This window comes from Rhinolophus sinicus, chromosome 18 (assembly GCF_057876585.1).
Source record: "Rhinolophus sinicus isolate RSI-liver-muscle chromosome 18, RSI-T2T, whole genome shotgun sequence".
Classification (NCBI taxonomy): Eukaryota; Metazoa; Chordata; class Mammalia; order Chiroptera; family Rhinolophidae; genus Rhinolophus; species Rhinolophus sinicus.
Window position 1 is genome coordinate 91,235,885 of NC_142518.1, and position 13,993 is coordinate 91,249,877.

General features: G+C 38.9%; 1 protein-coding gene across 3 annotated transcripts in view; it reads left to right on the forward strand.

Annotated features, from left to right (window-relative positions):
- Positions 1-4,532: 4,532 nt before the first annotated feature.
- OCRL (OCRL inositol polyphosphate-5-phosphatase) overlaps positions 4,533-13,993 on the forward strand; it is a 65,055-nt gene continuing 55,594 nt past the window's right edge. Inside the window, exons 1-2 of one of the 3 annotated variants that reach the window (XM_074323274.2) lie at positions 4,533-4,772; positions 4,995-5,074. In XM_074323274.2, coding sequence (XP_074179375.1) covers positions 4,734-4,772; positions 4,995-5,074 — 119 coding nt within the window. In that variant the 5' untranslated portion in view covers positions 4,533-4,733. The remainder of the gene's footprint in view (positions 4,773-4,994; positions 5,075-13,993) is intronic. The other 2 variants (XM_074323276.1, XM_019732289.2) reach the window with 2 other exon arrangements.

The following is a 13,993-nucleotide window of genomic DNA, read 5'->3' on the forward strand; positions in this document are numbered from 1 at the left end:
TTGAATTTTATTCAGTGACCAGTTAGCTCTTTGCAATGGATATTTCTTATATGTAAATACAAGTATAAGGCACAAGACCTTTACTCGGTTAGGAAAAATGCTATCTAGTGATGATAAGTGAGAATGATCAGAGCTATACAGTAAGGAATTTACCATAAAATTAACAAAATTTGAGTTATGGGATATCATATGTGAAGGAGAAGCAGGGTTCATGGATAAATCTGAAGTTTCAAACATGGGTGACTAGTTAAACAGTGGTATCATGAACAACCACAGGTAAGTCAGAAGGTGGTTATGGATTTTTAAAAAATGGTTTAGCCAACTTACAGAAATGACTTCACACATACAGAAGCACATAAGTAAGCATAGTCCCCAAAATGATCCCCCAAAAGGAGATACAACAATTTGCCGCAGAATGAGGCCTAGGGAAATGATTATATTTGTCCAGTTGCCTTTGTCCCCTCTACTGGCCCTAGGCTGAGGAGATTAATATCTTCACCTAACTTTGACTCCAGGGCCAGCTATTTCAATGCATTCTAAACACCACTTTAGACTCTCTCACCCCATGACCTCCTGCTGTGCCTGCTATACTAACTCCCAAGCCTAATGCACCTTCTTGGCATGTGTTTCCTACTCTTGCTTTCCATCTTAAAGTGTTGCCAAAGAAAGTTATAGGCATGTGTTCCTTTGAACCACTATAGAAATTCATGCCATCTGCCTCCAATTGTGCTCTCCGTTGCTCTGAAACACTTTACCTTTTCTGCATTCACTGTCACTCTCCAACAGTGCCTGTTCCCTCCTTCTCCATCGTATTCAAGTTCTCAAACCCTCTACTCTCAACTTTAATTTCATCAGATTAAATGTGATCATTCAGGTAGACAAGTTACCAGAGTAAGTGGCATATAGAATGTTCTAAATAAACACTGTTACTACTATTAATACTAAATGAACAACATAATATGTTGGTTAAAAAGCTAAGGCTTTGGATTCAGACAAATGTCAGTTTCTGCCATTTACTAGTTAATGGTCAAGTTGCTCAACGTCTCTGAGTCTCAGTTTTCTCATCTTTAAAATGGAAACAATATTAATAATTTACAGCGATTTAGTGAGAATTAAATGAAAGGCCATGAGAAGAGTGTCTGTCACGTGAGTCTTCAACATAGCCACCAGGATCAGGTATTATTGTTGTTGTTATTACTATTATAATATCCACATTACTTTTTTTGGAGAAAATCATCAGCTCCTCTGTGAGAGATCACAGTTTTTAACGTCCTCACCTCCATGTCTTCACAACTTCTTATTCTTTACAACAAACATTTGAGTACCCCACTATATAGAGGGCACTATTTTAGGTGCTGGGGATACTGGAGACTTGGAGGACGAAGTTACCTTCTTCTCTAAGGTTGATGCTTCCATCTGTACCTTGGATCCTTGTCCTTCCCTAATTACCGAGGGGTTTTTCTTGCAACCTTCCTGCTCTTCTCTTCTTGTATCTTAAATGCCCCCCTCTTCGCTGGCTCCTTCCCCTTTGCTTTAAAGTGGCTTCAGGTTGTATCAACTATTTCTGTTTGACCCTTCTAACTAACTTAATTAAAATTTCATTTTACTCCTTTTTATTTCCAAGCCTCTTCAATGCATGATCTCTTATCTCCATTTCCTCACGATACAGTCCCTTCTCAATTCTGTCACCTTGTTTCTACCTTCACCACATATTGAAACCACTTTTTTCATGGTCTCCAGTGAACTCCTGAAGAAAGTCTCTCAGTCCTCATTTTCCTTGTCCCTTTTTCAACATTTGACACTACTAACGCTCCCCTGCATATTATTTCTTTGTTTTTTCATTTTCATTGATTGCAAGCAATTTAAAATTCAGAAAAGGACATGAAATAACATAACCAATATATGTACCTACCACCCAGTTCTATCAAACTCTGCAACATCAACTTTCAGATTGTGTTTAAAATATATACATATAGATATATATATTACAGATACAGTTGATATTCCCTGTGTGCCTCTCTCCAGCCTATGTCCTCTCCCTGTTTTGTATTTGGTGATTATCATGCCCTTTCTTGTTTTATATACTTTTACTATTATGTCTATGTAGCGATAAGCAACATATAATGTTTTCAGATTTTATGTAGATGGTAAACCATACATAGTAATATTCTGAAATTTTCTCTTCATGCTCAACATTATATTTTTGACAATGAACTCTGTTAATACATATAGTTTGAGCTATTCATTTTAATTTCAAAATAGTATTCAACTTCATGAATACTATGATTTATTTATTCATTCACCTACTGATGGATATTTAATTTGATTCCATTTTGTGAGATTACAGATAATGCTGCAGTGAACAGTTTTTTATATGTCTCCTTGTGCCCAAAGTGTAGAATTTTGCCCAGGTCTATTGCTAGATTTGGAATTTCTAGGTTGAAAGGTATTACATGTACAATTATATGATGTCAAATTCCTCTTCATAGCAGTTCTACCAATTTACACCCCTTCTCACAGTGACCAGAGTTCTATCTGTTCTACATCCTCAACATTTGGTGTTGCCTGAATTTCAATTTTTGCCAAACCAAGGGTTGTAAAATGGTATTTTATGGTTTTAATTTTCAATTTCACTGAATAGTAATGAAGTAAAGCATCCTTTCATGTCTTTATTGATCATTTGGGTATCTTTAACTATGAGTTGCTTATTCACATATTTTGTAAATTTTCTACTAGTTTTGTTTCTTTTTTCTCACTTATTTATAGGGGTCTTATACATTCTGGATACTAATTCATTCATTCAATCAATGTTTTTCTAGCATCTACTTTGTTCCAAGAATGCTTCTAGGCACTAGGAATGAACCAATGAACAAAACAGACAAAAATCCCTGCCCTCATGGAACTTACATTCTAGGGGGGGATGTAAACAATAACCAAAATTAATAAGTAAAATAGAATAATGGATAGCAATAAATCCTCTGGAGAAAAATAAACAGGGAAGATAAATAGGGAGCATGTGTGTATGGGAGTGGGAAAAGAGACTGTTGAACTGCAGTTTTAAATAAAGTTGTCTAAGAAGGCCTCGCTGAGAAAGTGACATTTGAGCAAAGATATGAAGGAGGTAAAAGTGCAGGCATGGTGAACAGCAAGTGAAAAGGCCCTGAAGCAAGAGTGTTTCTGGCATGTCCTAGGAATAGCAAGGAGCAGTGACTAAGCAGAGTGACTTGGAGAGAGTGGTGGAAGAGGAAGTCAAAAAGGTGATGACAGCTAGAAGTGTAGAACCTCACAGGTTATCCTTTGTAAGATACATGCATTTAAAGTATTTTCTCCCAGTCTATGCCTTTTCTTTTAACTTGTGTATGTTGTCTTTAAGTAAAGTGTAAAGTAGTTAAATGTGTTAATTCCTTTATTGTTTGTGCTTTTTAGTATCTTAAGTAATTATTCACAGTCCCTATTCCAAGGTCATAAAGATGTTCTTCTGTTTTCTTCTGAAAGTTGTAAAGATTTGCATCTCGTATTTAAATGTTTGATCCACCCGGAATTGATTTTTCCCCTGTATGGTGTGAGGTAGGGATCTAATTTTATAATTTTCCATATGGATGATCAATAGGCCCAACACTATTTAGTGGATAATCCATTGTCCCCTATTGCTTTGAAAGTTAACATGTATGCTGCATATCAACTTCCTTCCTATATGTGTGGCTCTGTTTGGAGGCTCTGGCTTCAGTTCCATTGGTCTCTCTACCTCCATACCACATTGTCTTAATTACTATAGGTTTAAAATCAGTCTTGATATATAGTCAATTGTAGATTCTTGAGCAAATTAATAACAAAAATGAAGCATTCCTCTGGGATTCTTAGAATATTCTTATAACTGTCGACAGAGTGAAATAGTCCAACGAGATATAACAAGGGCTTACAATAAAGTGATGGTAGTGCAAATAGAGAGAAAACAAGAAATCTAAAAGTAATTCCAAAGAAAATATTAACAAGGCTTATTGACTGATTGGATGCAGAGAAATTAGGAGAGAGGAAAAAAATCATATGGCTTTGAAGTTTCAAGCCTGGGGTGGCTGTGTGAAGTGATGAGTTATTTTTGTCATTCAGTGTTGTGCTAACAATGGGGTATATTAGGCAAGGGATCAGAGCCAGGGATGTATTTTTGGTCGTTGCCTGCATAGAGGTGACTCGGAAGGGGCGCAAAAGTCTGAGCTTTGGAGATTTTTCAGATTTAGGAAGTGGAAGGAAGAAGAGGACAGGGGCGGGGGAGATAGACTAACCAGTGCATTATAACCCTAATAAGGAATATTTTGAATGGATGATGTGGGTCCTATTGACCCAACACTTTTGAGACCCTTATAGGTATGACTATGTTTTGTTTCTGTGGCAATCGTCAAATCCCCAGAACAGTTTTGGTGTCATGGGCAGCATTTAAAACATATTCCTTGCTGGACGTGGTGGAGATGCCCCAGGTCCGTCGGGTCTCTAGCTGCAGTTCCGAAGTTTGGCCGCAGGGGGCAGACTCTGCGGCGGCCTGGAAAACTGGCGGGGGCGCGAGACGCCGCTCTCTCTCGGGTCAGGCTCTCAACGCCCGGCTCCCGGCTCCCCGCGCGCGGTGCGGAGCGTTTCCTAAAAAGACGCGCAGCCGAGTCGCGTGGGTGGGAGGACGCGGCAGGCAGTGTCGTCGGATCCGCCCGCAGTCCGCAGCCCAGCTGAGTCCGGAGGTCGCCCGGATGGAGCCACCGCTCCCAGTCGGAGCCCAGCCTCTTGCCGTATCCGCCCGAGAGATGGGGGAGGGAAGGCCTCGTAGGGCGGGGGTGGGTGTCGGGGGAACGGCGGGACGCGGCGGAGGCTGGCGGGCTGGGGGTTGCGGTGAAGAACAGAGGCCGAGCCGAGCGGGGGAGGGGAGTGGCGCGGGAGACGATACCCAGGGCACCAACCAGGGCACGCAGAGGGGCGACAACCTCCCACAGACCCTTGACTAGCGCTCGCATACTGTCGAGGGTATGGAGATGAAGGGTCCTCTCCGGGAGCCCTGCGCCCTGACCCTAGCCCAGAGGAACGGGCAATATGAGTAAGTAACCACCTGATTCCCGCAGAGGAGGGGAGCCTGCCATTACCGCCCAACCCCAAACCGCGATGAGCCACCCGCCTCCCACAGAAGCCACGCTGGCAACAAGTTCAGGGCCAGGTGTGAAGTGCGAGTGCTCTAACCACGGGGTTTTGTCCCCAACTTCCAAGCCCTTGGATTGCTCCTGGCTTTGAGGCTCACTGGAAGGACTCGGTGGGCGGGGAAGCAGGAAGCCTGGGTTCTCAGTTCCTACCCCTGCAACTGACAGTGTTGTGTAACCTTGGGCAAGTCAATAAAGCTTTCTGGGCCTTAGTGTCCTCATCAGTTAAATAAAAAATTAGCTGCCTACCTTATAGCTTTTGGAGTTTTAACTGGGACAATAATAAACGTGAAAGTGATTTGCAAAAAGTAAAAGTGCTGTAGGATCACATCATTGTTAACCTTGACAGAAGTGCCTTTTCTTAATTCCAATCAACAGGTTCCTGTAGTCTCCCCACAACCTTAATCCACTTGCTAAAAGGCATATTCATTCATTCAGTAATGGTTTAGTGTAGGTCAGTAACTGCCTCATTTATTGACTTGATTGTTAAAGTAATGAAATGTGCAAAAATATAAACGACATTTGGCATTTTATCAGTGTGTGTTACCTTCCACTCTGCCTTGTAAATAGGAGCTCGGTAAATACTGTTAACTGATTGATCAAAAGATTATTTTGATAAGCTGTCACTATAGCTGCTGCTCTCACTCCCTTGCTACAAATGCTTCATATTAAAAGTATCTATGGTGACCATCACATAATATCATAGGGCCCTATTCCTGTGTGCCCAAGTCTCCCTTGGTGATCACAGGTTTCTTTTTTATTTTTTTTTTTATTAAATTTATTGGGGTGACAATTGTTAGTATACTAAGTTACATAGATTTCAGGTGTACAATTCTGTATTACATCATCTATAAATCCCATTGTGTGTTCACCACCCAGAGTCAGTTCTCCTTACATCACCATATATTTGATCCCCCTTACCCTCACCTCCCCCCCCCACCCTCCTTACCCTCTCGTAACCACAAAACTGTTCTCTGCGTCTATGAGTTTCTGTTTCTCATTTGTTTGTCTTGTTCTTTTGTTGTTTTTGGTTTATATACCGCATATCAGTGAAATCAAATGGTTCTCTGCTTTTTCTGTCTGACTTATTTCGCTCAGCATTACACTCTCAAGATCCATCCATGTTGTCACAAATGGTACTATTTCATCATTTCTTACCGCCGAATACTATTCCATTGTGTATATATACCACAACTTCTTTATCCATTCATCTATCGAAGAACATTTTGGTTGTTTCCATGTCTTGGCCACCATAAATAAAGCTGCAATAAACTTTGGAGCACACGTGTCTTTATCTCTAAATGTTTTCAGATTTTTTGGGTAGATACCCAGGAGAGGGATTGCTGGGTCATATGGTAATTCTATTCATAATTCTTTGAGGAACCTCCACACTGCCTTCCATAACGGCTGCACCAGTCTGCATTCCCACCAACAGCGTATAAGGGTTCCTTTATCTCCACAGCCTCTCCAACACTTGGTACTATTTGTCTTGTTGATGATAGCCATTCTGACTGGGGTGAGGTGATATCTCATTGTGGTTTTGATTTGCATTTTTCTGATGATTAGTGATGTTGAGCATTTTTTCATGTCTTGGCCATTTGTATGTCCTGTTTCAACAAATGTCTCTTCAGGTCCTCTGCCCATTTTTTAATTGGATTGTTTGCTTTTTTTGTTCTTGAGTTGTATGAGTTCTTTCCATGTTTTAGATATTAGCCCCTATTGGAGGCGCAGTTTGCAGAAATCTCCCATTCAGTTGTTTGCTTCTTCATTTTGTTGATGGTTTCTTTTGCTGTGCAGAAGCTTTTAAGTTTGATATAGTCCCGTTCATTTATTTTAGCTTTTACTTCCCTTGCCTTTGGAGTCAAATTCATGAAATCCTCTTTCAACCCAAGGTCCATCAGTTTAGTACCTATGTTTTCTTCTATGCAGTTTATTGTTTCAGGTTTATGCTTAGGTCTTTGATCCATTTTGAATTAATTTTGGTACATGGTGACAGATAGCAGTCTAGTTTCATTCTTTTGCACGTGGCTATCCAATTCTCCCAGCACCATTTATTGAAGAGGCTGTCTTTGCTCCATTGTATGTTTTTAGCTTCTTTGTCAAAAATTGTCTGTCGATACTTATGTGGGTTTATTCCTGGGTTCTCAATTCTACTACATTGCTCTGTGTGTCTATATTTCTGCCAATACCATGCTGTTGTGATTATTGTAGCCCTGTAGTACAAGCTGAAGTCAGGGAGTGTGATACCTCCAGTATTGTTCTTTTTTCTTAAGATTGCATTGCCTATTCAGGGTCTTTTGTGGTTCCATACAAATCTGAGAATTTTTTTCTGTTTCTTTAAAAAATGCCATTGGGATTTTGATGGGGATTGCATTAAATCTGTATATTGCTTTGGGTAATATGGCCATTTTAACTATGTGGATTCTTCCAATCTGTGAGCGCGGAATATCTTTCCATTTCTTTGTGTCTTCTTCAATTTCTTTTAAAAACGTCTTGTAGTTTTCAGCATATAGGTCTTTCCAATCCTTGGTTAAGTTTCTTCCTAGGTAGTTTATTCTTTTTGTTGCAATTGCAAAAGGAATTGTTTGGTTTTCTTTATTTCTCTTTCTGAGATTTCATTGTTAGTATATAGGAATGCAGTGGACTTATGTATGCTGATTTTGTAGCCGGCAACTTTACTGTATTCGTTTATTGTTTTAATAGCTTTTTGGTGGAGTCTTTAGGGTTTTCTATATATAGCATCATGTTATCTGCAAAGAGTGACAGTTTAACTTCTTCATTCCCAATTTGGAAACCTTTTATTTCTTTCTCTTGCCCGATTGCTCTGGCAAGGACTTCCAACACTATGTTGAAAAGCAGAGGTGATAGGGGACAGCCTGTTGTGTTCCTGAACGTAGAGCAAAGGGTTTTAGTTTTTCACCATTAATTATGATATTAGCTGAGGGTTTGTCGTATATGCCCTTTACTATGTTAAGTATTTTCCTTCTATACCTATTTTATTGTTTTAATCATAAATTGATGTTGTATCTTGTCAGAGCTTTTTCTGCATCAATTGATATAATCATACAATTTTTGTCCTTTATTTTGTTTATGTGATGTATCACATTGATGGATTTGTGTATGTTGAACCATCCTTGTGCCCCTGGGATGAACCTCACTTGGTTGTGATGAATAATCTTTTTAATGCATTGTTGCATTCGATTTGCTAGAACTTTCTTTAGGATTTTTGCATCTGTATTCATCAGAGATAATGCTCTGCAGTTTTCTTCTTCTTTTCTTTTGTTAATCTCATCAGGTTTTGGTATCAGGATAATATTGGCCTCATAAAATGAGATAGGCAATATTTTATCTTCAATTTTTTGGAAGAGTTTGAGTAGGACAGTTATTAGATCCTCTTTGAAGGTTTGGTAGAATTCACCAGTGAAGCATCTGGTCCTAGGCTTTTCCTTTTGGGAAGTTTTCAGATGACTGATTCAATTTCCTCACTGGTGATTGATACTTTTAGATTTTCCAATTCTTCATGATTCAGACTAGGAAGGCTATATATTCCTAAGAACTTGTCCATTTCTTCTAGGTTATTGAATTTGGTGGCATATATTCCTTCAGAGTATTCTTGGATGATCCTTTGTATTTCTGTTGTGTCCGTTATAACATCCCCCCTTTCATTTCTGATTTTGTTTATTAATGTCTTTCTCTTTTTAGTGAGTCTAGCCAAGGGTTTGTCAATTTTGTTAATCTTTTCAAAGAACCAGCTCTTTTTCACATGAATTTTTTCTGTTATCTATGTATTCTCTATTTCATTTAGTTATGCTCTGATTTTTATTATTTCCTTACTTCTGCTGACCTTGGGTTTCATTTGTTCTTTTTCTATTTCTTTAAGGTGTAACGTGAGGTTACATATCTGGGAATTTTCTTGTTTCTTAAGATAGCCTGTAATGATACAAATTTCCCTCTTAAAACTGCTTTCACTACATCCCCAAAATTTCGGTAGGATGTAGTCATTCTCATTTGTTTCTATGTAACTTTTGTTCTGTCCTCTTATTTCTTCTTTGACCTGGTCGTTCTTTAAAAGTATGTTCTTTAATCTCCACAATTTTGGGTTTTCCTGATTTCTGTTTTCAGTTGATATCCAATTTCAAAACCTTGTGATCAGAAAATATGCTTGGGATGATTTCAATCTTCTTAAATTTGCTGAGGCTAGTTTTATGTCCCAATATATGGTCTATCCTTGAGAATGTTCCATGTACACTAGAAAAAAATGTATAGTCTGATGTTCTAGGATGAAGTGCTCCATAAATGTCAATTATGTCCATTTCATCTAATGTGTCATTTAGGGCTGCTATTTTGTTATTTATTTTCTGTTGGGATGATCTATCCATAGCTGTTAATGATGTGTTTAGGTCCCCTACTATAATTGTGTTTTGGTCAATTTCTCCCTTTAGTTCTGTTAGTATTTGCTTGGTATATTTCGGTGCTCCCTGATTGGGGGCATAAATATGATGACTGTTATGTCTTCTTTTTGTACAGTCCCCTTTATCATTATGAAATGTCCATCTTTGTCTCTTGTTACCTTTTTTATCCTAAAGTCTATTTCATCTGATATCAGTATGGATACACCTGATTTTCTCTGGATACCATTGCTTGGTATCCAATTTACACCCTTTCACTTTGAGTCTGTGTTTGTCCTTGTAGGTGAAATGTGTCTCTTGGAGGCAGCATATGGTTGGGTTTAGTTTTTTCTCTTCCAATCTGCTACTCTGTGCCATTTTACTGGGGAGTTCAGTCCTTTTACATTTAGGGTAGTTATTGATATGTAAGGATTTCTTATCATTGTATCTTTGGTTTTCTGGTAAGACTGGATCTCCATTGTTTATTTGCCTTTTTGTTTTTGTCTATGATTTCTGTGTGGTGGTATTCTATGATTTTTCCCTGTTCCTCTTTTATTACGTTATGTATTTCAGTTCTGGATTTATTTTGTATCGTTGCCATTAAGTTTATGTAAAAGAAAGTTTCATATGTAGAGTATTACACTTTCTCAGCACGCTTACTTTCTCCATTCCCATATTCCGGTCCAGGCCTTTACTCTCCCCCATTGTATGTTTTGGTTGCCACAAATTTCCCCTGTTGATGGTGGTCGAATAGCCTCCTTTAGTATTTCTTGTAGTGCAGGTTGTGTATTAGAAAATTCCCTCAGCTTCTATATGTCTGGAAATGTCTTTATTCCTCCTTCATATCTAAAGGATGTCTTTGCTGGATATATTATTCTTGGCTCATAATTTCTGTCTTTCAATAGTTTGAATATTTACTTCCACTCCCTCCTGGCTTTAGAGTTTCTGCTGAAAAATCTGATTATAATCTAAAGGGCTTTCCTTTGTAGGTTACTGTCTTCTTTTCCCTGGCTGCCTTGAGGATTCATTATTTGTCGTAAATTTTTGACAGCTTCAATACAATGTGCCTTGGACAAGGCCTATTTGGGTTGAGGTAATTAGGTGGTCTATTTGCTTCTTGGGTTCGAGGACCCAGTTCTTTCCGCAAGTTTGGGAAGTTCTCATTGACTATTTGTTTTTATATAATATCTGTTCCCTTCTCTCTTTCTTCTTCTGTTATGCCCATTATTCTTATATTGCTTTTTCTGATGGAGTCAGAACGTTCTTGTAGAGTTCTTTCATTTCTTTTAACTCTCAAGTCTCTGTCTTCTTCCAACCAGTGATTTCCAGATTTCTATCTTCGATGTCACTGATTATTTTCTCCATCTGGTCAACTCTGCTACCTAGGCTGGCTATTTCATTCTTCATTTCTTTTACTGAGTTCTTAATCTCCAGAAATTCTAGTTGGTTCTTTTTTGAAATTTCAATCTCTTTGGTAAAATGTTCATTTTGTTCTTTAATTGTGTTTCTGAGTTCATTAAACTGCCTGTCTGTATTTTTTTGTTTCATTGTGTTTTTTCAAAACTGCAATCGTGAATTCTCTGTCATTTAAATCATATGTTTTCATGTCTTTAAGTCATTTTCTGGAGACTTTTCATTTTCTTCCTGAGCTGTCTTGTTACCTTGGTTATTCATGGCAATTAATGATTTGTTATTTCTCTTCCTAGGCATCTACAGGAGTGGGTTCTGCAACAGGTTGATAGAAAGAGGTTTTTCTTTTGTTTTCCAGTAGGTATTGGTAGAATGTTTTGTTTTCTCTCCTCCTATAGCGTTTTATTCTCTCTCACACTGAAAGTTATATTTTATGTGCACTATTCCAGCTTCTCACACAATGGAGGGATTCCCTGGAAGGCGGGCTTCTCTGGGAACAGTCGCCTGGGTCATAGGGCACCGCCTCCTTGGGAGGATGTGGAGAGCTTTTGAAGTTCCAAAGCTCTCCCAGCCCCAGATTCAGAGCCTGTGTGCTTCAGAAGCTCTGTTTACTCCTGCAGGGTTCCACCCAGATAGTTGTGGACAGAGGCGGGTGTGTAGTGAGAAGTGGCCCAGAGTAATGGCAGTGACCACCACCACAGCCAGTCCTGCTTCCACAGCTCCCTCCCCTTTGCCAGAACTAGTTGGGCTGTGAGTTTGTTTCTGCAGACCACAAATCGCAGAACAGCAAATATTCTGTTCTTTTGATCTGACACTGCTACTGTTCTGTTTCTATCAACGGGCAGGTGGGGGCGGGGTGAGCTCTGGGAGGGTAGGGAGGGGGCAGCTAGGCTCAGTGCCTAAGGCTTCCATTCTCTGCTTGGCAGTGAGGGCTTAAACCACCGTTTTCATCTTTCTTCCCTCAGTCTTTTCTCCGAGGTCTCTGCCGTGAGCGTTGGGTCCAGCTGTGTTATATGCTGTCCCCTCAGCCCTGTGGGCCATAAGCGTAGCCCTAGCAGGCGGAGTTCTTCCTTCTCCCGCAGCTGCTCTGAGCATGAGCTAGGTCTGCGTCCTTCACCCATGTGGCCCCGTCTCCACACTTCTCCCTTCCCTCCTCCCTGGCTCGCACAATTTGCCTGTCTTTAGATGATTTCAGTAGTGTACCTCTTCATCTTGCCTGTCTGCTGCGCAGGGAGTCCTTTGTGGAGTTATAGTTGTTCAACTTGTTGTAAGTTCCAGGAGGGATTTCAAGAGGCTCACCTCATGCCATTTATATGACGTCCTCTTCACTGGTTTCTTGACATCAGCATTTAAAAATTGTTGATAACTTAAATCTTGCCATCACCCAACTTTGTATTCTACCTGAAAAACAATTTTTCTCAGTCCTTACTTTTAGATTGTTCAGACTCAGTCTGTGTCTATGCTGTCTAATTATACAGAATAAATTCCCACTGGCCTATCCTGCCCTTTTCTGAGACCTTGATTCCACTCTAACTGGAAGTCAACTGGTTCCATGAAGTAGCTCCAGCCTATGTCCTGTTTGGTCCGTTGTGTTGATGTAGGAAACTCATTATTTTTCCCAGATTTCATCAAACCCTGGAAGACCAATTTAATAAAAGCCAATTTAACAGAAATACGAATTACAAAGTGGAATACCACTGCTGCTTCCAAAGGCTAGAATAGAGTGGAGAGATGTGACCCTTGGACAAATCAGTAAATTTTTTGTGCCTTGGTTCCCTCTTCTGTAAAAACAAAATTATGAGGATTAAATAAAGTAGCTACATTGTTAAGATGATCACAGCCTAGGATCTGATCCCTTGGTCTGTAGGTTTGGAGTTCTATTCAGCTAATAAGTGAAAAGACAGGTCAGGTGGCCTTGAGATAAATGTCTCATTCTCTATCAGCTCTTGTACCAGAACTTTTAAACTTGCATTAGTAGATCTCTTAACTATTTGTGTCTTTCCCACATAGAAATCAAATTCTTGTGTTCCATAATTGTATATTATGGGGATATAGCAGCAACTAACACTTAATGGCTTGATCTGTGCCAGGTAATTTTCTAAGCACTTTTCATGAATTAGTTCTTTTAACCCTTATGTGAGCAGTACTGTGAAATAGTAATATTTTCATCATCATCCCCCTTTTCTAGATCTAGAAGTTGAGGTACAAAGAGGTTAAGTCACTTGTTCACAGAATGTAGCCTAGTCAAGATTTGAACCCATGTAACTTATTTCAGCATTATATTGTCTGAGAAGTTTTTTTATTTAGAAATCATTTATTAGAGACACCTATAATCCTAAAATTCTTACCTCTTTGGTGCCTTCTCTGAATGGGTGTCCAGAACTTTGGTACTTTTGGCCTTTTTATCCTAGAACTTGAAGCATATTTTAATCTTTAGTTCTGTAGTTACTCCTATTGACCATAGAAGAAATTTACATGAGAAACTAACATTACAGTTGAAAATAAGTTTTTTGGAAACAGAATCAAACACTAAAGTTCATTTTTTTCAAGGAAAATGGATTATCATGCAACATGTTTCATCTTTAACCTTCCTTGAATGACTCAAAGTATTTCCATGTCACTCTGTTCTGTTTGCCAGCTATCAAATTCTGATTTCTATTGTTTTGCCATGTACCCATTATTTTTCATCTTTCTGTTCTGAAAGCAATGGTTACAGTTAGGTAGAATTTTTATTATTAGTCTTAGCCCTACTCTCGTGGTACAATTTATTTAGTGACTAACATATAGTAGATAATAAATATTTGTAGAATTGAGTTAAATTCCCAGTGTATCTTTGCTTTCTAATGGGCTGGGTTTTTTTTTTTTTGGGGGGTGCATTTTTTACTGAAATATGTAATGAGTCGATATTCATATATGTTGTGAAATATTCACATATAGTTAAAAAATTTTTTTCCTGTGATGACAACTTGTAAGATTAAGTTTTAGCAACTTTCAAATATGCAATACATTATTATTGACTCCAGT